The 27426-nt window shown below is 46.3% G+C and overlaps 1 protein-coding gene across 1 annotated transcript; it reads right to left on the reverse strand.

Moving 5' to 3' along the window:
* Nucleotides 1-327: 327 nt before the first annotated feature.
* LOC144141611 (uncharacterized) lies at nucleotides 328-26456 on the reverse strand. The gene is made up of 8 exons (XM_077673154.1): nucleotides 26358-26456; nucleotides 21613-21888; nucleotides 20846-21017; nucleotides 13384-13584; nucleotides 10990-11333; nucleotides 6657-6860; nucleotides 2754-2943; nucleotides 328-830 (listed from the first exon to the last, which is right to left on the reverse strand). The coding sequence occupies exons 1-8, from the start codon at nucleotides 26413-26415 to the stop codon at nucleotides 593-595; spliced, it is 1683 nt and encodes a 560-aa protein (XP_077529280.1). The 5' UTR covers nucleotides 26416-26456; the 3' UTR covers nucleotides 328-592.
* Nucleotides 26457-27426: the final 970 nt, after the last annotated feature.

Consider the following 27426-nt stretch of genomic DNA (forward strand, 5'->3'; position numbering starts at 1 on the left):
CCCTGTTACCGTTAATGACTAACGGTTATTCTGCCTTCGCATTACATGCCCTGTCCACACCCATTTCTTCTTCTTAATTTCTAATATGTCCTTAACACGCGTTTGTTCCCTGACCCACTCCTACCTAAGATATTTCGCTGTACCTAAGTACCGCGAAATATCTAAGTACCGTTTTTTCGTTCCTAAAAGCAACCGAGGAAACTTACCATGGTTGTTATGCGATATGTCTCTGGTTCACTTTTCGAAGGAGGTAGGCACGTTCCGACGTTCGAGCATGTTTCACATGTGACAAAAAACTACACTTTTTCGAGCATTCCAGACGCAACCTTTACGTTCGTATTGAATAAGTTTATTTCTCCTTCCACAAACTTCTGGTTACAAAGAAAAGAAGCCCTCCGAGCTTTTATTTTCTTAAATACCATAGGTCGTTACAGAGTCTGGCTTCTTGGGAGCGTTCTAGATTATGACGGTGAGTTAAGGCAAGGTAGATAACGAGGAACGACTTCATGTTACAGAATCGTGCCTGTCGAGCATTATCTCACAAGTGTGTATTTTTTTTTATTTACAATGAGTTACGCAAGCAGTCTCTATGTTACCCGACATGAAGTTTCACGCCCTTGATGGCGGATTCAATCATATCCGAGAGGATGAAGGGCGTCGGGACCAGCTGGAACGGCTCGGTGTAACAGAAGCCCCGAAGACAGGACTGCGTCGTGGCTTTGCTTTGCCACGCTATCTCCGCAATGGCGGCGAAACTTCCGCCGAGCGCCACCAAGAGTCCAATGAACAGTGATGCGGCAAGAGCTGCCTTCATCACGTTGCTCAGGGCCCTGCGAAGGACGCAACAGAAAAGAATTCTGTCCCCTTCGCAACTGAGACGGAAAGACTGAGGAAACAGCGGAGCGAGCTGGCGGCCTTCACCTGCGTGAGCGCAACCAGTCATTGTATATCCTTTGTCCACAAGGAAGGAAGGAAGGAAGAATGTAGAAGAAAGGCAGGAAAGTTAACCTGGCTAGAGCCTAGTTTGCTATCCTGCACGTGGGAAAGGGGAAATGGGCAAAAAAGAGAGAGGAAAAAAAGAGGAAAAGTTGGAGCAGACACGTATGCCCAGCATTGAGGCACTGACAGTGATTGACACTGGAGGGTCTCAGGGATTGTGGTATTGCCAGTAGGGCGAACATGTACAGCTTCCTTCTACCTAGCGGAACGTCTTTTAAGTACGTATACAGGGCATTTTATGGAATCGCCTTGTCGTTGTAGCTCGCTCGCTGGACCCAAGTAGAGCCACATGGCGTTCCGTCATCCCGGCGTAACTCAGAGGCTTTGAAAGGCAAGCGGTTTATGTCGTCATAAGCGTTCGAAACTCGTGACCTGCTGTGGCGCTTTTCATACATCTCTCCGTTGTTTAGCGCAAATAACACAGCAGGTAGATTTGATGCCAACTATACGTAATTAAGCGGCGGCGCCCGCGTTAATTTAGTTAGGAACGCTCGTTTCATTTTTTTTTGTTTTCGACATCGTTCGCAACTCTCTTTTTTTCTGTTTACATTTGAAAAAGAAAACTAATTCTACGTGCAATTCAAGTTTCATAACTTCCGTATTCTCAGTTATGTACTTGCACTGTGCGCCATATATGCTTGAGCTTCTGTTCGGTCTAAACATTATTCGAATTACGGCGGCCCAAGGAAGCGGGTTCCGTTTCACGGCCACGGCGGCCACTTTTCTGATGGAGGCGAAAAGCGAACACACTCTTGGGTTCGACATTTCGGCGCACGTTAAATATCCCCAGGGGGACGAAATTTATTCGGAGCTCTCTACTACGGCGCGCCTCATCGCCTTTGTAGCGTGGACCTCAAAATCAATCAATTGACATTATTGAGAAGCGTCAACGGTGACTGTGTATTATAAAGAGCTTGCCTATGCTGGTCAGTTTGGCATAAATAACTTTCGAAAGAGAATTCGGTACCCTGGAGCTTAAAACGTCTTCCGAGAAGTGGCTGTAGAAGGCTAGACCAAAAACCAAAGGAAAGGAAGTACCAACAACAAAATGGCATAAAAACCTTGTGTTTTCTAAGAAATGCTCTGTATACAAAAGTCGGTGTAGCGAAAGGTGGGATACTAATTATGCCTATGGTGTCCAATACGTTAGACAAGATGATCTCCAGCAAAGAAGGTTGCCCTTAACATCACATCAATGTCGTTCGCAGTAAAAGTTAGCGCAAGAAAGACAACACAAAACAGACATCCGGAACTCGCGATCCCGTCCGTTTTTTTTTGTCTGTCCTGCATTTGTTTTTTTCTCATTTATTTATTTGTTTGTTTATTTCTAATTTTTGTACATGACCTAAAGGGCCTGGGGGCATTTACTTGGGTGGGGACATATTTACGCACAGAAAAAAGTGCATCTTGACATATAATTGTTGCAAAAAATCAACCACATGGTCAGATAGGACCACAACATTGAACAACAAAAAAGAAAAGTGATAAAATGGCACTAGAATCGGGTAAACAGCGAAAATGAACAAGAAACCGTAATATTTCAAGAAGACATCACAAGTATTCATTATCAGGGCAAGCTAAAAACGCAGTTCAAAATCATAACGTTCAGTTAAGTAGGCTACGGAGGCTTGTATTGAATTCCATTCAGCAATGCTGAGCCGTAGGGGGAAATTTTGAAAAGTGTTTTGTGAATACTACGAACAAACCACCGCACCAGAAAATTTTACTAAGACATCAATGTCAGCTTTTCTCACCTTTCAGGCCAGTCGTCGGATTTCTGACACAGCTTGAAGTAGAAGATGGGAGGGAGCACGTAAATGACTGGACAGACGGCCAGGGCACCGACTAGCGCCATCATCGGGCCCTTGAAAGGTACGGCCAGGGCCAGGAGACAAGCCACCAGCATAATCGGAAAGCTCCGCTTGAGGCGGCCCCACACCAAACCTGGGAGGTGCCGACAGCAAGTGTTTGCATGGAACACACTTTTGACGTTTGACTTGTAAAGGGTACAATTTAACTGGAAGACATGAAAGCCCCCAAGCGGGGTGGTTATGTACTATTATGAACAATATGAAAGGGAACACAGGAACGCGTGGCAAGCAGCCTTGAAACAGACTCGGAGCGATACACGGATGGCGCTGTGAAAAACAGATGGAAAGGAGGGTGCTCTACCCCTAACTATTGGCACCCCACGCTATCCGTTCTGCAAAGCAGCAGCTTACATCGTTTCGCCGATAATACGGCATCTTCCAACAGCTAATAAGACGTACGGCGGGAATGGCAACAGTTGTCAGAACAGCGTTTCCCTTTCCACTTTGTTTCCGACAGCGGCCGCTGCGTAGCTGGGTCTGAGGGTGTTTTCTACGCGTTCCTGTGTTCCCTTTCATAGTGCTCATAATAGTACAGTCATGAGCACATAAAATGCGAGCAGGGAAATATCAAGTCAAGTCAAGTCAAGTCAAGTCGAAAGGTTTTACTATAAATAGAATGTTGAGTACATGGTTAGGATATATAGAAGGAGGTCCCAAAGTCACACACTGCAACTGGATCTCCTATTAAGATTGACATACGTAATTTTACAGTGCAGCAAACAGGAGATTCGATGAAAATGGTGTTTTTAGCATAAATATCTAGACAGTACATTATTATTACCAATATTGTCGATGCTATGTTCATAAAATGCTAGTGAACATAAATATAAATGTGATAAAAACATTTAAGTACATATATCTAGAAAATTAGAAACAATGATACAAGTGAATCAATTACTACACAGTAAAACAGAGAAAGAGTAGAAATGCTTCAATAAATATTTGTAACAATATTAATTTCGAGGTGAGAATGAGCAGAGAGCGGAGTGCATGATTTGAGTAACGTTTTTTACACTCAGCGCTATTTGTATCCGTGTCAAAACATAGATATTATAACATGGTATGAATAAACCAGAACACGCACAATTTAAAAATGCTGTTCATGGAGGTACAATAATGGCATAATATTGGAAATATCTGTAAAGCCACGCTTCCCAACTTTGTTACTGTAATTAAGCCACTCGTCAATTGGACTTGTATGAGAAGAAATAACGCTATCGGTGTATTCCGGTTTATATTTTCGTGTTCGCATTACATTTTTTCATGACTGTACGCACTTTAGTGGGAGTGCAGCTAAAGCAGCTGCTTTATTTTGACCACGGGGAATTTTCTGTCTGTATTGCAATTTTTTCCGGACTAATTTTTAACGTTTTTTTTTTCGTGCGCACATGCTTTCACACACAATCAGCTACCGTTTCAGCCACTTTAAAAACATAAGGCACCATTTGTATCAATCATTTCAATGGAAGCTGATGCCCCAGGGATATATCTTGGTGCATCTCCTTCGACACCGTGTTTTGGGATTGCGTGAACGTATAAATAAAAGCGCTCTCCTTGGGGGTGTATGCCGAAAAAGGCGTTATTGCGCAAACGATTCCAGAATACACGAAAATTAGTTCCCAATTTCAAAGCCGGAGTGAGCAGTCATGTCACGTTGTCGTAACCAATAAATTATTCCTTGTGGTTAGCAGACAGCTCGGAAGAGTCGTTTTTTTAGTAAGTCATCGACCACTGCTGTTTTACAAGGTTTGGCAGGCGTAATAAATAGAGCCTCGCCGATTACCGACTGCGCGACTTTTTTTTTTTCCTTTTCATATCCGCAGTGTAATTGTAATCGCCTTAACGAAGAAACCCCATATTTCCTGTATTCGCAGAAAGGAGGATATAACTTTCGGTGGAAGCGAATATCGAAGAAAACCAGGCCCGTAAAACACCTGTGTGAATTTAGGCAATGTATACTGGCGATCGTAATGACAACACTGAGCATTGCAAAGGAACTAGAACAGTGCCCTAATTCTCAAAATAACCGAATATCACTGTCTTCCAACGACCTGAAATCTTCGCATACTTCCCAAAGAAAACATTCCCAGTTGACGGCGCGCGTGTCAATCATTTTTTCGTCCCAGGAAGCCACACCGCGGGTAAGGCTGACCGCATCCGGTGTGCTTAAGGGGGCCATGGAGACAAAACACGAGTTTGGTTCATTCGAAACGTTCCCTCGTTAGAATCGTACTGATACCACTTCTAACGCACACTTTGCTCAAATAAGCTATATAATTAGAAAAAAAGGGAATGGCCGTGCAACCCACTAGCTCATTTCTCGTAACATTACCTATGATGTCATATGAGCGCAGCTGTGCGTTGGCTGAGGCCGGGAAAAGCTAACGGAAATTAGGCAGGGCTTATAAAGCTTGGCGAACGAGCTATTTGCGCTTAAATGCAATGCATATTCATTTTACAGCAGTAATAATGGTGCGGTAAACAATGAAAGTTATGAAAACACGCGTAAGCATACAAGTAACCATGCGCAATGCAGTTGGTACTGGACGAGCTATGCTTGTTCTAGCTGCACAGGAGTCAGCCGCTTTGGAGTGTTTTTACACGCCACTGGCCGATTGGCGCAAGCGACCTTTTCTTACGTGAACCGGCTTGTCGAGCACACCCCATGTTGCATGAAACAACTACTTTCTACCGTAACAAAAACAAGCCAGGTGCAAATGCGGTCAAAAACAAAGCAACGGCGGACAAGTGTTTGCGGCTCACTTTGGAAGCGCCATCTGGGAAAGCTGACGATAAGAAAGGTCGCAGAGCGTAATGACGCTCTGGTAGATCGTTTGAATACCCGCCCTTGTTACTTCTTGTCAGACGTCCCGAAAACACGTGATTTGGTGGGAGAATCAAAATTTAACATAAATTGAATAATTTCTCAGTGAATACGGCATAGTTTGCAGGTGGACAAGCGCTAGGGGCACTATAAAACATGAAATATTTCGAATAAAAGAAACTTGTATCTTGTTTGCATGGCGTCTTTAAACCTAGATTCTTTTTTCTCTGTCTCTCTGTACGTTTTCATGAAAGCGCCGTACACTCCCGTCATTTTCCCTAAGAGCAGAGCAACTCTTTGATGGCCTGTAGTTAGTAGGGAGTAACCTGAATAAAGCTCAACCTTGACCAAAGAAACTTCCACCGGGATTTCAATTTTTGTCATCAGCTATCTCTACATTTATTTCTCTTGTAACCCTGTTGTATTTCTCAAAAGTGAATTTTAACCGTTGCGCCAAACCTTTCCGCATGCTGACCTAGAATTAAAGTTTCGGAAACCGGTGGGGGCTGCACATGTTCGTCAGAGGGCTTGCATCCCTTGCACTAGGTGAGAGCTACAAAAATTCGGAGAATCGTTCTGTAATACCAACGTATTCTTACAGCGCCTCATGGCTTCTCCATCCGCCTGTTTTTGTAGGTGAATTAAAGAAACAGGCGAACCTAGGCAGCTTGGGTATTGGCTTTTCCAATAGTTCGAAAGGAGGGCGCAGGAAAGAAGGGCGCAGGACTTCGCAGGAGGGCGCAGGAGGGCAAAGTTATTATCTCTTAAGTTCAGTTTCTTCTTTATTAAAACAAGAAAGATTTATTTAGCTCATAAATGCACAGCAATATCGTTGCAGTCACGCCTAAGCCTTCAGTAGGATTGTGTGCCGATGCCGTGCAGCAGGGATAGTTTCACAAACCGGTGTGTTCAATATCTGGTTATTGAAATAAAGGTACATTTGGTTTTTGAGGTAAACTCACGCTTTCCGTAGTCACTGACGCTTTCGTGCTCGTCAATCGTCGTGTGGATAAGTGTGAAGGTAGAATCACACGCGAGCATCAGGAAAAAGTTTGCTGCCATCCGAACACCCGCCGAGCCCAAGGACAAGACGATGTTGCCGTTGACTCGGGCACCGACAGCGCTGTACGCCACGGCTCCAACCACCAGGCAGGAGAAGGTGTTTGCTTTATACACAAGAGAGAAAAGGATGCATTCAGGACGTGTGAACGGGTACGATTCGGCAATATAATTTTCTGAATCGTTCAACTGTACTGGCTCTACACTCTCGAGTAGTGATAATGGTCCCAGCGACACTAATTAAAACAAGTACTGTTCGTGGAAGTAGTCGCAGCGGTATTAGTAGGGTTGGTAGTAGTGTAGTGGTAACGGCAGGGGTTGTGTTGGAGAGGTAGTCGAAATAGCTCGCAAGTATTTCTCTTTGTCTTTATTACAAATGAGGTGTTACGGGCCGAAGCTACACCTGACATATCAGATATGCCGCAGTGGAGGGCTATAGATTAACCTAGACAGTGTGGGAATCTTTAACGTGTTTAGAAGCCTGCACGCACAAGTGTCCTGTTTTGGCCCCCATTAGAAAAGTGTTTGACGTGGTGAAAATTCAACAACGACCTCCAGTTTCTTCTCTTCCCCTGCCCTGGAACAGTTTCCAACAGTTACTGGGCTATCCAAAACTGCTCCCGCAATTGAGATTCCATGTACAAATAAAGTATGGTGCGGATTTGGTGCATTTATATGGCGCGTTTATGGTGCATGGTGCATGGCGTGTGGTTCAATTATATGCATTTCTATGGTACAACATATGGTACGAATTCGGTCCTGCAATGTATCCAACTGTAAGACAGCAGTATTTGTAAATTAAAAGTAAAAATTTGCTTTGGTGCATTTCTGAGACGTGCGCAATGCCAGGTTAAAGATGCTTCTTGTTCAAGTAGCCGAACGCCTTGAGGCCCCTACATCACATTGTCCGCTGCCCTTATGAAATACCGTGTACGCTGACACGCTCTCGAGTACGGTGTGAATGGGCGATCCGCTCTATAGGATTCGCTTGAGATACCTTCAGTGCTGCAGCGTGTGTATTGAACTCAACAATCCAAACGTTCTCCGAGTTGCATTTAACAGAAAAGTTTGCGCTACTCGATTTTTAGTGACGTTCAATCAACGCGTGCTGGTATTCATTTTGTAGTGGTTAAACGTGCCCCAGTGCACCTGACAATAAACAACAAGAGCCTGACAATAAAGAACAAGAGCGCAGTGTCTTCAAAATCGCTTGAAAATACAAGTTTACCAGTTTGTTTGCTGAAGGACCCATATTCCTTGTATATCCCGCACCTAGGTATCTTTTAAGAGGCTTCAGGCTACTTTCACCGAACTCCGGACACTAATTTTGTCAAAATTTGCCTAAACACTTCCATTTATTTGTCGGGAAAGGGAAGTAGACGACACAAATACAGGTGAATATCTATCGAGCCCTTACATAAAATTAAATCAGGTTTTTTGTTTGCTTACAGCTAGATAAGACTGATGTGTTTTCGGTCATTATGTTTTGTACTCTAAGACAGTGCGTAGGTACAAACCAAAAGAATGTTTGGGCTTGACATAACCAGAGTAAATAAATAACTCAACTTAACTTAGCATAAATTAACTTAACTAAATAACTTTACACAACCTGACGAACTAAAAATCATTTAAAACACTGAAAACTACCCTAAGTCATAAAATGTGTAATTAAAACTCCAAATTTAAAATTAAGAAAGAGGGTAGGATCCGCATTCGAACCACCGCCCTTTACAACAGAATTCAGGACGGAACCTCTACGCCACAATGGCAGATGCTTCGTTTTTTCTTCTTTACTGCATGGAAAACTACAGTTATTACAGCCTACAAAATCTCTCAGTCATCCAAGAAGGTGCACATCACTGCAGCTAAAATAAGTCTTCCGTCAAAACTCCGGCAAGCAGACGCACGCGTCCAAAAAATGCAGCCATTCTGGTGGGTAACTTTGCGCCGCATAAATGCTCCGCACCAACGCAGCCTGCTCCCGAAAAATTGACTTCGTTGGGCGAGGGTGTCCCGCGTGCCTGTCAATCATGCGGCGCTTCCACAAGCTGTACAACCCCATCACAACAAATATATCATATGGCACTCCAGTAGTATCTCGAAAAGGCAAGAACCGAATTGTGTAAGGGTTAATGCCATGTCCTTTTTGACAGTTCGTTGCAAAACGTCCCAGAAAAACATCGCATCCCGGCACAAAACAAAACAATTATCAATAGTTTCAGGTTGAATATATACGCCGCAAATTTTAAGACTAAGGAATAGACATTGGCCTGTGTCAGCGTAGCCTTAAATGTTCAAATAGCGTCGGACAGAACTCTAGCCACGGCTGTAACGCTGAGCTGGAGTGCCTTCGGGCGGCACTGTAGACACTACGTTTGCATAAAGTTGGATTTCCTGCAGTGCGTTCTGGTGTTACAATGAACGGCGCGAGTGAGGCAGAGAACGCCGCACTTTCATAACAAAATTTGCTGTCCGAGTGGCAAGCTATGGTATCGGGCTCTACTGCGGGCGCAGTGAGGTAGGCGAATTTTTAAACCATTGTGTGCCATAAACCGCTTGGTGTTGCAGGCCTTGAAAAATGTTTGCGGGCATGTCAGGTTGGCGCGTAATGGTCGTCGGGATTTTCAACTCGTATTTGTTAAGGCGGAGGGATCGAAGCATACACGGAAGTAACTGCGAACGCTTACTTGCGCGCAACTTTCTGTGGGTAAGGCAAAGTTAATTTTGTTGTGCATAACTTAGATAGGGCATGAACTCAGTGAAGCCCCTTCGCTTTTGAACCGGATTCAGCAGCAAACATGGCGCCTTAAGTTTGCCATTTGCGAAATGATTAAACACACTTAAGTTTGGCTGGAAGAAGAAAAGAACTCAGTTGTGTCTCCTAAGCCATGAAGACTATTTTAATAAAAAGGGAAAAGATTCCCTGAACTTCCCTTGCTCGGGTGAAGGGGTTCCCATAAAAGGAGCAGAATTTTCTTCAGCCATGCATGTCACGGTGGCCGAAAGCAACAACCACCAAACAAGCAGAACGAAAATTGGTAGAAACCGAAGGCAACATTTTTCTTTCTAGCTAGCCTCCTGAGAAATTCTATACTGCATTAGTCGACCGATTTTTCGGACCTGGAGGGGAACGAAAAATAGCCCGAATAGATGAGCAGTCCAGAAAATCCTCGAGTCAAAAAACTAAGTTTATGTCATTTAAATACGACTTAAGATTTCGCGAATGGTTCCTTGCCTCTAATTACCCTTTCCGCGTGAAAACGTCTACTCGTATCTCTGCAAGCGTCACGTCTTCTACGTAAACGTTGGACAACAACGCCAAAGCGTTGGGAATGTCTTGTGTTGATGGTTGCAAAATTACATGCAAACTTATGGTCTCCAAATTAACAGTTCGTTACCCCGGCGGGAGTCAAGTCAATCGCCATCCAATCCGAAGTTAGCCAGGTAGCTTAGGAATCATAATGGCGTCATCTTGGAGTCGCACCGTGGCTCTGTCGCGGATATGTTTCTCCGGAAAATTGAACTTTTACCTTTTTTTGTCCCAAATATCCGTTGTTCATATACATTACCCCTGTTGGACAAGTGGCGGTTCCTCGAGAAAGTGCGGAATGTCCAGAAAGTCCGAATTTTTGGAATCCGGAAAAACGGTTGGCTACTGTAATAATTTTGGTATCGAGGGATGGCGGCGTACGTTCTAAATCATTTGAGCACGCAAAGAGAAAAAAATGTCGTTTAAAATCGCGCGCCATCAGCCGCAAAGGGTTCGCACAACATCCGACAGATGGCGACGAGTGTACTGGCCAGTAGGAAGACGCAGTGAAACATCCCCCTCGTGAGGGGCACGATCAAATGCAGAGCATTTCCGGGGTCGTTAAGTAGTTTGCGTTACGTCAATGTTGTTGCACTTGTGGCAACTGCTGACGAGAGAGCGCTCGTCAGCAGCAATTTAAATGAGTCAAGGATATAAGCCGCGTTAGTAGCGTCCCATTCTGTGTCGGCTTTGTGGCGCAGTGGGTAGAGCACCATGTACATTGCGTTCCGCCCGCAGGGTCGAGGGATCAAAACCTGGCGCCGGATAGTATGTTTTTTATATAGTTGGGACAACGACGGTGCGGACTACGGACGTCAACGCGGGTGACATCGTGAGTTACTGAAATGCTCTGCATTTAAAAAGTTATACACGCGCTTTCTTTCTCCGCTGGTTAATTCTCGAATAGCCTCCTACGCAACACTTACCAGCGATACTGCTCAAGGCAGCTTTGTTAAAGGTCGCCGGCGCTTCCATGTCGCGACGAATGAGCGGGAAGCCCGCGATGTTTGCGTAGTTGAAGGCTAAAATGCCGAGGCTGGCAAAAAAGGACGCCCCCGTGATTGGTTCGGTCCAGCCGCCGGTCAATGTCGCAACGGGGGAGGGGTCTTGGCGGACGGGAAATAACTGGCCCAGGTCAATCGTAAAGATGGCGTTGTGATTGGCACTGCTGCTGGACGGGGCCAGGCCTGGCTCGCTTCGGGTGCACGCCCTACCAGCGATTAGCAGGATTACAAGTATCAGGTGGGATGGTAACCACCACATGCTGACCCTGAAATTGGAAAAAGACGCGCGCAAAATATTGGCAATTAACTCTTATGACCGTTTGTCGCAATTTCGCCTCGCACCAATTGTAAGCCGCGCAACCAGAAGAAAAAAATCGGTAGCTGCAACGCCCGTGCTCAGACGGAATCTACACATTGTTGGCAACATTTCGAACAAGTGGCATCATATACCTCACTTTCAGTGAAGTGCTGACTGCTCCCATTCCTCTGGTTTATGCCAATGATCACCGTTCCTCTGTGGCCGTCCACTTACACCCGTATTTACTAAAGGAGTGTAAGCATCTTGATTGCAATAAAAATGTTGCCACAATAGGTAATTTATTGAAACCCACACGGGGTTTCTGTAAATAATTAGTTTCTGAAGAATTTTACCACGTACTGGCCTTTTATGACCTCTTGTTTTGTTTTTGTGCAATAGCCGTAACTTTCTTCCGAAAACCCTAGCATGCGGGTAAGTTCTTCTAAGGCTTTCCGTAAGCGGACCAGCAAAAGCTATAGCAAAAATATTTTTTTCGTGCCTTACAGTAAATTCAGGCTAGAAGAGGTTAACACTTGATAGATGTGCTATTACTATACGAGTGCGATAGACCGACTTTTATATTTCGGTCCCCCCTGTCTGGAAAATGTAAATAAAGGGCATTTTGAGAAATACACATTGGTTAACACCAGCTGCCTGGGAGGGAATACACATTTTGCCTTCTTAAACATCCCTGGAGAATAACCTACGATAGAAGGTCATAGGGCACCAAAGGCCACAACGAAGATACAGTGTCTGCCTTTCATGCAATAGATACGGGTTAAGGAATTACCCGCACTGGTTGTCTGCTGCGAAACTGTGAAATCATTTGTCAAATCTATTCACGATCTGAAACTTGTACGATTTTTAAGATATTTCACGTGCCCAGAAAAAAAGACTGCGATTTCTGGCTTTGTGACCTTGAGAAGCGAAAGCCATTTCTATGATTCGGAAAAAACACACGCTTGGTTCTAAAAACGCCTGCTTTTGCTCTGGTAGCAATAGGACCAGTTTTATCGCAAACTTCAGAAATAATGCAAATGTAGAGAAAAGCAGATGAAGCAGTTCGGCTCTTTTGCCACTTTCGAGCAGTTCTCCAAACCAAACGTCCCAAAACGGGGCTTATTCAATTGGCCGCTGTGGAGAAACGACACTACCACGAAGAATCACTGGCCGAATGTACAGGACCTCCAGTGGTTTGTAGTGGGTAGATTGTATCCGTCCCACATGAATTACGAAAGCCTGAAGCCTATTCTGACAAAGCAACAAGTAGGCTTCAACAGCATAATACACCGAAAACTAAACGCTAGAGGGCATATCTCCTCAACGTGAAAATTTCAGCCGAATGCAGAGAACTGAGATTTATCAGGCAGTTTTACATAGGTATTAATCGATTTATAAAAGACAACATTTGTCCCATTCACTGATACTTAGCTAGCCGAAAATACTAATGAGTTGACGTTCGTGTACAGGACGCTATCACGCAACGTGAAGTGCATGCTAAGAGTTCAAGCACCTTTTCAAGGGTTGGAAAGTGTCGCATTAGTAGGGGGTGCGGGGCACAAATATTAAGCCATATCTTAACAGAACAAAAATCTCGAAACTGCATAGACAGCGCTCGTTTCCTGAGCGGTGATGTACCATCGTACTGAAGCCTAAAAAAGAAAAGGGCGTGTGATTCCAACACCAGTGCCTTACGAGGATGTACAGCTTTGCAGAAGAACTTTTCACTTTACCTCATACGTGTTCATAAAAAACGGGAAACGTATAGGCATTCGACCCCGGATGGAGTTGCTTTACGGCCACGGCTGTTTTCAAGCCAGTCATCAGCTACACCATTATCGTGCATGACGATACTTTATCAGGCATCACTATTTTGACATCCGTCACTCTTGATGAAAATGGTACAGAATCTCAGGGACTCTGCATTCCAGAGGGCATTCCTCACGGGGCATTTGTGCTAAAGCCCTCTTCGCACTGTACTGAAAACATAAGTGAAACCACCATCGATGGCCGCTCACCAGTATCGCGTGATGGAACACATTGGCGTGATGGCGAAACCTATTCCAAAGATGGCCACGGTGACGCAGTAGAACATGCCCTGAATCTCGAGGGGCGGAGCAAAGGCGCCTATAACATCACCACAAAATTCAGCGGCGGTGAGAAGTAGCAAAGCCTTGAGGCCAACCACGCTGAGTAGACGCAGCACCACTGTCGTTTTCCTGCAATTCAGACAGATTAGCAAAAGAAACAACGCTTTGTTGTGGTACCAAACTCGCGTACTGCCTAACATTTCATAAAGAGGAGCAGATCCAAATTTGTATGACTTCGTCACTTACTGGGATTGTGCCCGTCATCAAATCACCATGGCTCGGGTGTCTTCCGACATTTAGTTTATTTGCAGTTTGGAGTAGTATGTGACCTCATTTTCGAACACGAATTGCGCGTTCCACAAAAAACCTCGTGGTAAACATTAAATACTCAGGTACGCTAAATGTGCCCCCCAACCGGTAACGCGCCTACAGTGCTTAATTTGTATTTTGATACAACAAAGGAATGCAAAAGCTCTATATTGATACAAAAGAAACCGAAAGAGTGACGTCAACTCCAAGTAAACGCGTTGTGTTTTGCGCCATTAGAGAGATAGAGAGAGAGAGAGAGGGGAAAGGTAAGGGAAATGCAGAAATGTTATCCAGGCTACGGCCTAGTATGCCAACCTGCACGGGGGAAAGGGGAACAATGAGGAAAAAGAGGAAAAGAGAAAAAGAAGGGGAAAGGTACAGACATAGCGTAGAGTGGTGTGCCTCACGGTAGGACACTATAGACAAACAAGTTCAGTGAGTTCATAGAGGGCAGTCTTTCGCACTACAGTCTTCTATGCAATTCCGTCGTTTTCAAAAAACACAGGAGCGCTTTTCTCGCCTTGTCCGTAGATCACGGAAAAGGCCAGTGGCCCAGGATTGTCTCCCCAGAGAACGGGCGCCGAGAGTCTAACTTTCGTAAAGTCGAAGAGAGTTGGCTTCGTTCAGATGAAAACCGTGGACACTTGCATAGGACGTGTCGTATGGTCTCTGGTGTGTCACAGACTTCGCACGCCTCACTGGCTGCCATTCCAATCAAATAGGAGTAAGCATTTGTGAATGCGACCACAAGCCAGAGACGACAAATAATGGTTGCATCAGATCGTGGGAGGCCCAATGGAAGGGGGCGCTGAAGATGCCGGTCCAGAACTCTTGGGTAGTCCATTTGGATAGCGTGGTCTCCCGAGCAAGTTTGCGGAGAGTCCCAGCGGCGTCCGTCCTGGATAATGGAATAGATATGGTCTGTATTTTTTGGTGTGCCAAGCGGGCGGCAGCGTCCGCACTTCCGTTTCCGTCAATGCCGCAAAGAGTAGGAAGCCACTGAAAGACAATGTCTTGACCCGCTTGGGTGGCACGGCCGTACAGTAGACTTATCGCGGACAGCAGCTGTTCATTAGGTCCACGGCACAGGGCTGACTGAAGTGATTGAAGCGCAGGCTTTGAATCACAGAAGATCGTCCATCTTCGGCATGAAGTTTGTTCAACGGTGTGCAGGGCGCAACGGATGGCGGTAAGTTCTGCAGCCGCGGAAGTGGTAAGATGGGCTAATTTGAATTCTTTAGACATGGGCATTCGTGGTAAAACGACGGCGCCGGCAGAACCAGTTGTTGTTACAGAGCCATCGGTGTAAATATGGGTGCGGTCACTGTATCTCTCGTGTATAGTGCCAGTGTTGGAAAATCTTGCTTCTTTGTTTAGCCTTGGATAGGGAGGCATTCTCGGATCTGCGTCGTACACCAAAGTGGGAGTGGCGGCCTCATCGCTGGCGTATAGTTGGACGGCATGCTAATGATGTTGGAAGCGACAACCTTTGCGAAAGACGCATGGGGGCGATTAGATGGCAGACTAGCAAGGTGATGATCAGGCAGCCTGGTTAGGTGCCTAATGTGTGCCCTGAGTGTTTCAATTGTCACGTAAGTGGGTAAGGGGTGATCACGAGCCGCAGCAATGGTTGCAGCTGTTGACGGGCACCGTGGTAGGCCAAGGCAAGTTCGGAGGGCATGAGCTTGTATGCTTTTCCGCTGGTGAATATTTGTATGGCACGTACCTGAAAGTGCAGGCAGGCTGTACCGTTGCGAGACCAAGAATAGTGCATTACATAGCTGCAACATTGACTTCATAGGTGCTCCCCACGTCTTTCCGCCGATGAAGTGGAGATAATGGGCCACTGCAGACAGCCTCTTCTTCAAACAACGAATGTGGGGCACAAAGAAAAGTCTCTGTCGACGACCACGCCGAGCAACTTGTGACACTCCCCATTAGAGAACCTTTCGCCAATAACTGTCAAAGGGTATGCATACATAGGCTTCCGTCAGAACGCAAGCACTGCGCATTTGCTGGAAGACACTTCCAACCCTTGCTTGTGCAGATAGGTGTTGGTCAAATCTGCAGCCTTTTGCAGGCGCTCGCGCAGGTGCCGTCGAGTCACTCCGTCTGCCCAGATGCAAATATCATCCGCCTAAATCGGCAGAGGAACCGTTCTTGGGAGGGAGTTTGCGAGGCCGATAAATGTGATGTTGAACAACGTGGGGCTCAAGACGCCTCCCTGGGGGAAACCGCGTTGGGTATAATGTATCGACGTTGGGCCATCTTGAGTCATTACAAAGAGTGGCCTCCCCGAGAGGTAACTTCGCACCCACTGGTAGACTCGGCCGCCAAGCCGCACTGCCTGCAGTGCTTTAAGAATGGCATCATGCTCCACGTTGTCAGACGCTCCTTTCACGTCCAGAAAGAGTGCAGCGCAGATGCGTTTCATGCGTCTCGGCTGCTGCACAAAGGTTACCAAGTCGATAACGCAATCAATAGAAGAACGGCCACGACTGAAACCAGTCATGAATTCAGGGTAGACGTTGTAGTGCTCCAGGAACCACTCCAGAGAGAGAGAGAGAGAGAGAGAGAGAGAGAGAGAGAGAGAGAGAGAGAGAGAATGCATTTCATGGTAAAAGCGGGGTTAGCCGAGCAATAGCGCTTAGCATGCTACGTCATATGAATGAACGAAAACATGAGGGTCTGGGAACTAAAATAAATAAATAAATAAATAAATAAATAAATAAATAAATAAATAAAAACGAGGTGTTGCGCACGAGTGTCCAATCGCATTTACAGAGTTTGGAAAGCACATATACAGAGTTAAGTTGGTCACAGTTAAGTTGGTCACAGCACTTGTTCCAAGCCAGTACTACGCAAGAACACCAACAGAGCTTTGGTAGCCCGTACGGCCTGGCGTGGGTCCAACTAAGAGCCCAAAACTGCCCTTAGTTCAAGGCCTGCGTGGTGTGGCATACACGAAGATGTTAGGAGATTCTGCCTTGGCACTGTGAAATTTGGACAGGTACAGATGACATGTTTGATGTCTTCGGTTACATGGCAAGTTGGACAGAATGGTGAAGAGTCCTGCTGAATTTTGCAGTGGAAATGCCGTGTGTACGCAACGTTGAGACGTAGGCGATGCAATACCGCTTCCTCCCGCTTGCTGAGCCCAGGAGGCATCTTGAAGCTGCATTTAGGGTCAATGGTATGCAGAGGCGTGTACTGACGATTCTTGTCAGTCCAAATGCACCGCTGTGATCTCCAGGCAATCGAATGTGCAAGGGCTGCCGCATCCTTTCTTGTAAAAGGAACGGGTAGCGGTGGAACAGACAGGTTGTTGGCCGACGAGGCTGCAGTATCAGCTGCAACATTTCCGGCGACTCCGCAGGAAGCAGGAAGCCATTGCAGTTCGATGCTACACGGCTGTTGTGTTGCTTGGAGGTGCAGATGATGTATCTCCCATGCCATCTGATCCTTCGGTAGGGCTTTTAAGTATACTAGACCGGACCGGGAATCAGTGAAAAAAGCCCATTCGGTGGGTGGCTGCTTTGAGATGTAGTGAAAAGCAGCCCGCAGTCCAGCGAGCTCGGTAGCCATTGTTGACGTCTTGTTGCTAAGTGGGTCGCAAATGGTGGTTCGCGACGAGGGAATCCAAATCCCAATCGCCGAAGAGGTACCCGTCCCTGATCAGTCCGTGTACACATGAGTATAGGCTCTATAGTAAGTATTAATGAGGTCCAAGGCAAAAAATTTCAAAGCTGGGGCCGGCGCATGTGTGTTTTGCGCTTGAAGCCAGGAACAGTGGTTGTGATGTTCATGGGAGGGAACATCCACGGTGGGTGAAGAAAAAGGGCTGGGGCCTGGAAATGTGAAGGTTGGATCTCCTGCGCCCTGGACACATAGACCGCTGCTAGTGGATTCCCACGGTGTCTAGTTAGAATGCGCAGTTGCGTATAGCTCCAGTGCCAGCAAAGTAGGAAACGGAAGTCGTCTACTTTCTGTCATGGTTCCCACAGTGGATGTGGTCTTAGGAACCCCAAGACAGATTCGTAATATTTTGGCCTGTATGCGTACTAGCCCTCTACAGTTCCCTTTGGAGAGTGGGGTCAGTGCTGGGAGGCTGTAGCGGAGGAGGCCTTCACAGAGAGCGTCATATAGCCTTAAAAGAGAGCTGACACTGCATCCACCAGCGCTGTTGGGGAGCATACCAATAATGTCCGCAAATGATGTCAGCTTCTCTTTTAAGCTGCCAACGTGTGGTGTCCAAGTCAGATGACTGTCAAAATTGACACCAAGGAATTTGTGGTGATCGACATATGGTATTGGTACGCCAGCGGCCATTAAATGGTACTTGGATGCATCCCGTTTAGTGAAGGCCATTGCGGCGCACTTGGCAGGTGATATCTCAAGGCAGGCGTGCAAGGATAACTCATTCCATAAGCTTTTCAACGCAATTGGCAAGTGCTATGGGTCGGTATGCCGCCGGGTCCAGCAGATTTCCTAAAATTGTAATGGTCAGTGGAGGGCACGCGATGTCTACAATTATTAGTCATTGCAACTTGGTACTGGACGGTTTCCAAAAATAGCGAAACATTTAAAGAACGATCTATTTTACATCCGTCATAGGTGTGCAAACACGCATATGACTCTTTGGTCGATGCGGCGAAACGATAAACAACGCTATCAATTCAACGTGAGCCACGTGATATCATACACTCGTACATACTACGGCCTCCGTAAAATATTCTACCGCCTCCCTTCCCTGATCGCGGACGCGGCGCACATAAGCAGAAACACTCGCGATCCGAGCAACGTATCAAGAGTTTTTCCGCACTTCTACACTGCGCAAGCACAGCGCGTGCTGGCCTCCCGCTCCGTCATTCTTCTCCGCTGTACCGTAATGCTCTCTTCCTTGTCGGTGCTCCCATCACCAAGACATTGAACAAGACTGAACCTACATTATCCAATTCCAGCGTCCTATAGTCGCGAAACAAAACTGGTAGGCTATTAGTAGAATCCATACCATCTGCCATTCTGCCGTCGAATGGCTTGTGAAGGACCACTCGTACCACATTCAGACGGCCCGACCTTTCTTGTTACTACACCCCAGACATAACAGAAAGGCGACCATGACCGCGACAACAAGAACGCCAACTTGACTTTGAGTGACCCGCATCCGCTAAACACTTGGCGTAGGACACCTGGGGCCTTACTAAGGGGGTTCAACTTAAATTAAGAATGACTCAGCGGGCAGTGGAACGGAAGATGATAGGTGTGACATTAAGGGACAAGAAGAGAGTGGAGTGGGTCAAGGAACAAACGCGTGTTAAGGACATATTTGTAGAAACTAAGAAGAATAAATGGACGTGGGCAGGCCATGTAATGGGAATGCAAGATAACCGTAGGTCATTAAGGGTAACAGAGTGGATCCCTAGGGAAGGCAAGCGTTGCATGGAACGGCAGAAAGTTAGATGGGCAGATGAGATCAATAAGTTAGCGGGGACAAATTGGTCGCAGTTAGCACAGGACCGGGATAATTGGAGATTAATGGGAGAGGCCTTTGCCCTGCAGTGGGCGTCTGGTGATGATAACACGCCACCCTCTTCCGATTAAACTACCGTTCGATAAGAGTGCCTTCAAACCTCTCTCTAAAAACGTTTCTGAAGCCATCACACTACGTTGAAGCTGCATACAATACTCGGTTGAATGCATTGAAGGATTTAAGGGTGAATGGCGTAAGAAATACAGCAATATTTTCAGGTCATATTGGTTCTTCACATTTTCAGTTATTTACTCTTTTTAGGTTTTTTTTCCTTCGACAAAAGGGGTAAAGTCCTACAACCACAGGTTACAAATATTCGCACGTTCCAGCATGATCAATGTGAAATGCTCTGACCCCGACACATTGAACCCTGATTATCAAAACCACCTTTTTTACTTTGCAACGTTCTCTTCATATTTCTCTATAATTAATATCTTGGCCATTCGCACTCCTTCTCCCGGACTATGCGCTATTAGTAGTAACGCACTTTGCTACTCGTCTGATTGCGATTTGTCTAGTTTCTATGTGTAGATTTCTTGTGGAGGACTAACTACATTCTTCTGAGACATGGTTTTAGGTAGAATGCCAGTAGCCATTCACCAGTTTTAAATTTAGTCAGCTAGAAGCGCCCGGATGAGGTTTTCCGGGAGCTACATGTTCATCTCGCCTTCCGTCTAACCCTGGTTCGAATCCTACCCAGCGCAAAACTTTACTGAATTTTTCAATCGCAATTACTTTGTTGATAGGAGCTTGACTGAGTAATTTGGTGTCATTGCGAGGTTTTATTGGTGTGTTCTAGTCGTTTGAGCAGTCGTTCATTTGTGGGAAATCGAAAACAAGGGTGAGTGAGTCAGTGCAGATTGTCTAACTTCACAACACTTGCTCCGTTAGAGCTTACCTGCGAAATATAACACATCTCTTCTCCACCCCTTGGTACTCCCGTGCTTCCATCTGGATCTTTCTTTTTTTTATAAGACACGCACTTCTGTACCATGTATGTTTAACGGCTGGACTTGATCGGTGGCTAACTCAGAAGGGACAGCGCAAGCATTAGGAGGTTTACCACAAAGTACTGATATTTTTAGCTTAATCCTGTGCGCGTTCTGTGAAGCCTAACCTAGTGTTAGACACGCACACTAGAAAATATCCACGTCGAGGTATCCGCAGTCACTTTGCAAACAGCAACGCATACTGCTTATCCGCAATATTCGGTTTTTGGCGCTGCCATACCGTCTGATCAGAGCATTTTTAAAACGTTAGGCACGACTCCGCGTAGCTCAGGTTCATGAAGTTAAGGTCACTTCTTTTGCCATCAACGTTATTTCTCTGGGTCATTTTTCAACACTTGACTTCTTTGCCGTCTGGGCCAAACATTGCGCTGCAATGCCGTGGCAATGCATGGCCGCTACTGTAACGCATGAGTCCATAGTTGCGCTATCATCCTCTATCATCGGTCCATTTCCACGTCGCCACGTAAAGTCCTGCACGTTTCCGGGCAAACAACTTGTTAGGGCCGCATATAAAGGTAAGCAAACACAAAAACAGTAATACCCGCCCCATGGTCCAAAGGCTTTTGTCGCGATGTCCGTATATCGGGTGTACCAGTGAAATTTTCGGCACTCCTCATGCCGTTCTTCGAGGATGTCACAGCACCAGCCCAGAAGCAGGGAGTTAAAGGCAGAAAGGGCACCAAAGATAAAGATGAAGAGTATGGCACTCCAGCCTGAAAAGTAGAAGGGCAGTTGTCCGTATGCATGATATATCACCACTGCTATCCCCATCATCATTATCGCCGTCGTCGTTTTGGGGGTTATTGCAAAGTGAAGTACGCCTTCAAACATATTCAAATAGTCTAAGATGAATTCAAATTGTCATAGAAAAATTCTTTCCCGCGCACCACTCCCAATGGACAGCCAGGTGGCTCCAGGTCATTGTGATATGCACGACACCACCTGTAGGCAAAACTACCACTTTAAACCAGGAATTCAGCTGGAGATTATTGTTATTTTTTGTTTCCACGCTGGTGCTTCCTAGAACTGAATCAGAAATAAAACAGACACATCTATAGGGCTTCAAACGCCACTTAGAACTTTAACGAGACCAACATCATGCGTTGCGGCAAGGAATGAAATATTGGGCCTCCTCGATTATCAGTCCCGGATCGTCCGCGGACTGCCCGAGACGCGATCCGGCGCTCGATTTTCCCATGTATTCCTATGGGGCTCCCGGTCCCAACGCAGTCCTCGGACTGCCGCGGACCGTCCAGGACTGGTAAATCGAGGATGCCCATTATTTCACGGTCCAAGAATCCACGTCACCTATTCCAGCGAAGGCTAAGGGCATGGTGGCTATTCCCATGCCCATCAGGTTTCCCGTGAGTGCTGCCGTAGTTGCGCCGAACCCCAGCATGGCTGACTGAGGACAGAACACGGTGTCTCTTATCTTCCATTCCTGGGCGTAGATCCTCTTCGTTCGTTGCCACCAGCCCTCCTCACCCTTTCCTGGAATCGCCACCCCGGGGACGGGTAAGCCGTGGACGCTGCTTGAAACGCAGTTCTCAGCGATCTCCATTGCGTACATGTTCTTGTCTTCGGCTGCGTGCAATAAAAGATAGAGGGAAATGTCGCTGACTGGTATTTGGGGCAATGTTTATGCTTTAATATCTATATATTTCGTTTCATAATCTTACGGAAGTATTGCTTGCCTAAAAGTATTCCTTGAAAGTATTCCTTGCCAGTATTACTCGTATAAAAATGCGTGATTGGCGAGCTGAACTTATCTCGTCTCTATGATGTTGAAAATGTGGAGTATTTTAAGGCAAATTTAAATAGATAAAAGCAAAATTTAAATACATGAGAAAGGAATTGACGTGATGACGCCAAAATGCAAGAACCTCCCCTCCAAAAAAAGAAAAACCTCAAACACCAATATGGCAAAAATGCACCATCCAACTAACGCAATTAACTGCGTGAAGCTGCCTATTCGGCAAAGTTAATAAAATAATGTTATTAGTCCTGCAATGTCGCTTATTTGCCGAAGAAATTAAAGAAAAAGAATATACTTGTGCGTCAAGGACAATCGCCTCGTAGGATAGCAAAGAAGAGGAGCCCACACGAAGAGAAAGGCATGCACCATACCCGGAGGAACAACAACAACAAGAGAATGGTGGGGCCAAAATAATACGAACGCGCAAAAATAAAAGCGGCGCCAATGACAGAGACGATTGGGCAATCCCCCCGAAAATAACCAGGAGCCGCAGCGAATTGGGAACCAGTGAGCGATGCCAAGGGAAGAAAGCCAACGAGGGAATGCCGCGATAAGCATTGAAATAATGATGTAAGCAAGAAACTAGTGCGCTCGCAGCAGACGGAGAAAAGACGAATTCCGACCTCGAAGAACTCCGTTATGTCTCCCCGGAATGCCGTGAAACACTGGCTAATAAACCGTGGTATCAGAACGTGATACCCTCCGCCACACGAATCCTTAACGAGAGCAGATGTCATTGACTGGAGACAGCTGCAGACGGGCATATTCCCTAACTTAAATATATTGAGCAAAATTGACGGCCTCAGTATGCAGACTCGGGCCCATGGTGCAATAAAAAAAAACCACGTTTATCTCACCACCTGAGGAGGCCAAAACACAAAGGCTGCCCTCAGTATATAAAACGTCAGTGCGGACCGATGGGAGGCAGTGCTTGCCAGCGACTTATAAGAAGAACACATCGCTCTTGCCCTGCGGGCCCCCAACGCAGAATGAATGAATGAATGAATGAATGAATGAATGAATGAATGAATGAATGAATTTATTGTCAAGGAAAAGGAAAGGAAAGACCACCAGCAGGCGTAAATTGTCACACCTAGGGGTGGGCACCGGAACACCTGGAGTTGGGGCAGAGGATGACAGATTCATAGACAGGAGAGACAGAGGATAGAGGTGACATATTTACAGAACACAAGGGAGAGAGGGGCATATTTACAAGTTAACACACACACACACAAAGTCTGGTCCAGGAAAAAAAAAACATTGGGAACCTGGACCGAAGGTACCACCCTTGCTGTACACCGTCTGGAGCTGTAGCCCATGGTACAAGATCCGGGTGGGCGGCTTCCCAAAGAATCAAACCAGGGCTGTAATAAATGTTTTTTAGTCCCTTTGAGGAAGGCGCGGCGCAAGAAGCCAAGGTTGCGCGGCCAGGGTCCCGACGTCGCTACAAAAGCCTTGGCGAGAACGGACCATTGGCGCGTTGGCTTCAGCCTCCTTTAAGCACCGACAACCTTCACCTTGGCGGCCCCCGCAGAGACGGGCGAGTGCCTTCGCGCAGTTCAAGCGCACCATCTACACACGCTTTCACGGCCCACAAAACGGCGACGCTTGCGCGAATAGGAGAGAGAGATATATATAACTTTTAATGTTGACTGGAGAAATCAGCTCTCCTATCTGCATTGCTTGCTACGCCAAATGAGATTATTACAATGTATTCAGGTGGATATGGAAGATTGGGAAGACAATAATGAGACGGAAAACTATAAAAAAATCAGCTGAATAAAATTTCTAAGCACTCGAGTTTTATTCTAGCGGATAATAATTGGGCTATCCGTTTCCCTCCCCCGTCGTAGGCATCTTACTCTCTGTGTAACAAACCAACCGAAACCACTCGACCTTGGAAGACAGCGGTCAGGTGGCATCGGGCCGTGAGGTGTTCCCGTTGAAGTCTTGCACCAACGCAACAAGCGTGTCATCGGTGAGCGTATGAAGCCTTTCTGTGCTTGCACGTCCACTTCACACCTGTTCATGCACGCATAAAGGGGCAACGTGTGATGGGCGTGTGCTTATACATAAAAAACACAGGCCCAAACGTCGCTCCGGGAGCCTTTCAGGCTCGACGGGGAAATACCGGCCAACACATCACCCCAAGTGCTCGTGAGTAGTAGTAGCGGTAGTAATAGTAGTAGTAGTAAATAGAGGCTAACTTCATTTTGGCCAGGATGTGGTCAAAGGAAGGAAAAAAATTACAGCCGTTCCACTGAACGTGTAAGCTGTCGGTAGTGCAGAGCAGTGATTCGCCATAAAGGGCTGCAGCGCCGTTGTCAGTTCATGGCTGCCACCCAATGCATTTCGAATTTCCCGTCTTCGCAGTGCTCGCGCGCCCCCTGCCTGAAGTTGCGCTACCGGGAGTTCTGTTCTTTTTGTGCTTGCTTTAATTTCGTATGTTGGAGCTGTTTGCGGCATTTCGAACGCGCCATTTTTTTTTCCCTTGCGCGGCCTCTTTTTTCGCTTACTATTGTAAAAAGCAACCCCACGAGCGTTCCTAACTAAATGTACGTGGGCGCTGCCAGTTAATTACATAATTTTTTTCCAAAATATACCTGAATTTTTGTTGGCTAAACAACGGAGAGATGTATGACAAGCGCCAGCGGTTCACGAGTTTCGAACGTTTACGACTATTTAAACCGCTCGGGTTCCGAAGCCTCTGTGTGAACCCATGACGACGGTACATCAGGCTCTACTTGGGTCCGTTATCTCGCTGCGCCGCCTAATTCCGGCAGTCACATCTACCGTTAGCGAGCTACGACGTCAAGGCGAGCCCATAAAGTGATTTGCACTTAAAAAAGCAGGTTGCAAGGTGGTGCTAGATCAGATCTCAATACCTTGGGGACAGCCTTTCGGTTACCATTAGGTTGTCTTGTGTAGGCCGCGTGTTGGCTGGGCTTTTGAGTTTTCCTATAGAGCCTGTCAGCTTCACTCGAATGTCCGATCTATTGGCCCTCATCATAAAACTGAATTGGACTGCAGGGTTCCGTTGTGTATTCTTTCAAAGCTGCATTTACTTTTGTGGGGAAACATTCCGAGAACAGTTTAATGGCTCAGTCTGCTACTTCGCCGTCTAATGGGTATGGTGTTACGTCGACAGGCTTGAGCGAGTGCTGCGGTAAGGATACCGTGCTTTAAATACCTGTCGCCGTACAAATATGTGCCCACGCACTCTGTAAAGACGGTTGACCAGCGAGGATGCAACTTGCCGTCAGCGTTTAACCACGAAGCTGTTTTATTCCGGGGTACAAGACCTCACCGAAGTCATATCCGTCACGGAAATGACATTGCCACGAAAAGTTTCACTGACGTTGCGGCGCTAGGTTTCGAGCCCACGATCACTCTGGCCGCAACGGGAGGGGTGAGACGCTCTGCCAATTGAACTATGACTCACGCCGGTTTTAGCTCTACGGACGCGCCTTATATCCTTTCCTATAAGGATCTCTATTCAGACGGTGCTGCCGTCTAGGAGAGGTGAAGCGAAGTAAAGCGTTGTGACGCTTATGAGCGCCGATAGTTGGCGCTGCTGCTGCGGGCCGCGAACTTTTCCTATCGCGTTCCCCAAGCTGAGCTCTTCGCAACTCAACCACCTGCCGTACATGCCACGGAGCACGACCGAAGTGTTCACACCTTTGCTGAAGCGACCCGCTAGCAGGACATCGGGCTCTAAGCAGACCCAAAAGACAGCTGCCGACCCGCAAATCATGTTCCTTCCGCTGCAGCGGACCGTGACTTCACCAAACGGCTCGCTGACAACCACTTGGTTTTCGTTCGCAAGGTTTGCGAGCGCGTGTGGTTTAAGTCGTATTTACGCAGTGCTCCGGCGCGTGTAATCCAGTGCCTGATGTTATTGCCTCTAACGCTGCCACACCGATGAACTATAAATAGCGATGTGCAAGTTCACATCGATGCAGAATAAACATTCAACTTCCGTGAAGGCAGATTTCACATTCGTGTTTGTGCCGATTCCTACGAAGGAGGGATCAACCACATTATTCTCGGGTCATGCGCCGTTCCACGTTACGAGTTTTGGTAGATGCGAAAGTGTAGGTACGTCATCTATTAACCCAGCCAATCTCTCTCCTCTTCGTTAATAGCTTTCTCCAGCCTGGTCTTTCGCGCATGCGCACGGGGTGGTGCTGGAGGAATTTTCTGCGTACACAGGATCACCAAATTTATCTTTTGCCTAGCAATATAACGCTTGCCATTAAAATCGTTTTCACACAAGTCAAATTGCCGGAGAACTTACGGGTGTGTTGCGGCGCTGTTGCTTGGTGTGATGCCTGCATCTCCTCCGGCGCATGCATGTCCAGCCTTATTGAGTGACTTCTAACAGAAGGGCTATCAAAGGGTCGACAATGGGACTCGGAGGCTAGCTTAAAAGCTTAAGTTTTATCGACATTATCAGTCTCGGTAATATCGCGACAGGGTAACGAATACTGGAGCTCAAGGTTCGCGTACTGTAACTCTCAGGCTTATCAGTAGCGGTACGTGATTCAGCGGCTAATTATATGTTGCTTGAAGCCATCGCAGCCGTGCTTCGATGTAGAAGGTCATTGGGAATATAAAAAGCCAAAGAGATAATTATATTTCTTGTGGCGCAAAAAGGTTATTATTTTTTGCGCTTGAAGCATAAGCTTAACAGAAATATTAATCCGCCACATCATGTGTGAAATCCCCAGTTAATCCAGAACATTTAAAGGCTGTCGTTGTTGAACGAAGCAAAGTACAGTACCTGATTTTTGTGCAGTTCTAGTTTTGAGATATCTAGGGCGAATATTTGCCTAAAGTATGTTAGGAGTAATCCGCATTGTGTTAAGGTATTCAACGATTTAAACGCGATTCTAAAGAAATCACTATATATATAGATACTCGTGCTACCCTAGTTCAGAGAATCAAGCACTGCAAACAGGTTTTCGTAGGATAATGATAGATAAAAATTTTACGCTCCGCCGCATCCCGCATTCGTAGATTCCCCTCACTTGGAGAGACTATAGGAAGCAATATCTGCGATATCAACCTTCACACCTTAAACCATTTACCCCTCAGTAAAGCACCGCCTGAAAATGTACACATATATCTGGGATACAATACTGTTCTAATTACCGTACTTACCCGATTCTAACGCGCACTTTTTTCCGGAAAAATAGGTAGAAAAATCGCACGCGCGTTAGAATCGGATACAAAACCGAAACTGCCGAAGCAGTGGAAATTTCGTCCCACCCATCGTCATCACCATCTCAAGATGGTGCCAAAGCTTTTAGCAACGATTTTTCGGACGCCGGAAGCATAGACGCCTAGGCTTTTCTATCGGCGTT

This window comes from Haemaphysalis longicornis, unplaced genomic scaffold (assembly GCF_048455015.1).
Source record: "Haemaphysalis longicornis isolate Haplotype H1 unplaced genomic scaffold, Haemaphysalis longicornis Haplotype H1 scaffold_6, whole genome shotgun sequence".
Classification (NCBI taxonomy): domain Eukaryota; kingdom Metazoa; phylum Arthropoda; class Arachnida; order Ixodida; family Ixodidae; genus Haemaphysalis; species Haemaphysalis longicornis.

What these genes read in the sequence shown, in the direction of transcription:
- LOC144141611 (XM_077673154.1), bottom strand. Translation starts at nt 26,415, where the DNA reads ATGCATGCGCCGGAGGAGATGCAGGCATCACACCAAGCAACAGCGCCG. An exon ending in TGCCTTGAGCAGTATCGCTG is followed by an intron (nt 6,861 to 10,989) that starts GTAAGTGTTGCG and finishes TTGTGTATAAAG; the next exon opens with CAAACACCTTCTCCTGCCTG. An exon ending in TCCGACGACTGGCCTGAAAG is followed by an intron (nt 831 to 2,753) that starts GTGAGAAAAGCT and finishes CGTCCTTCGCAG; the next exon opens with GGCCCTGAGCAACGTGATGA.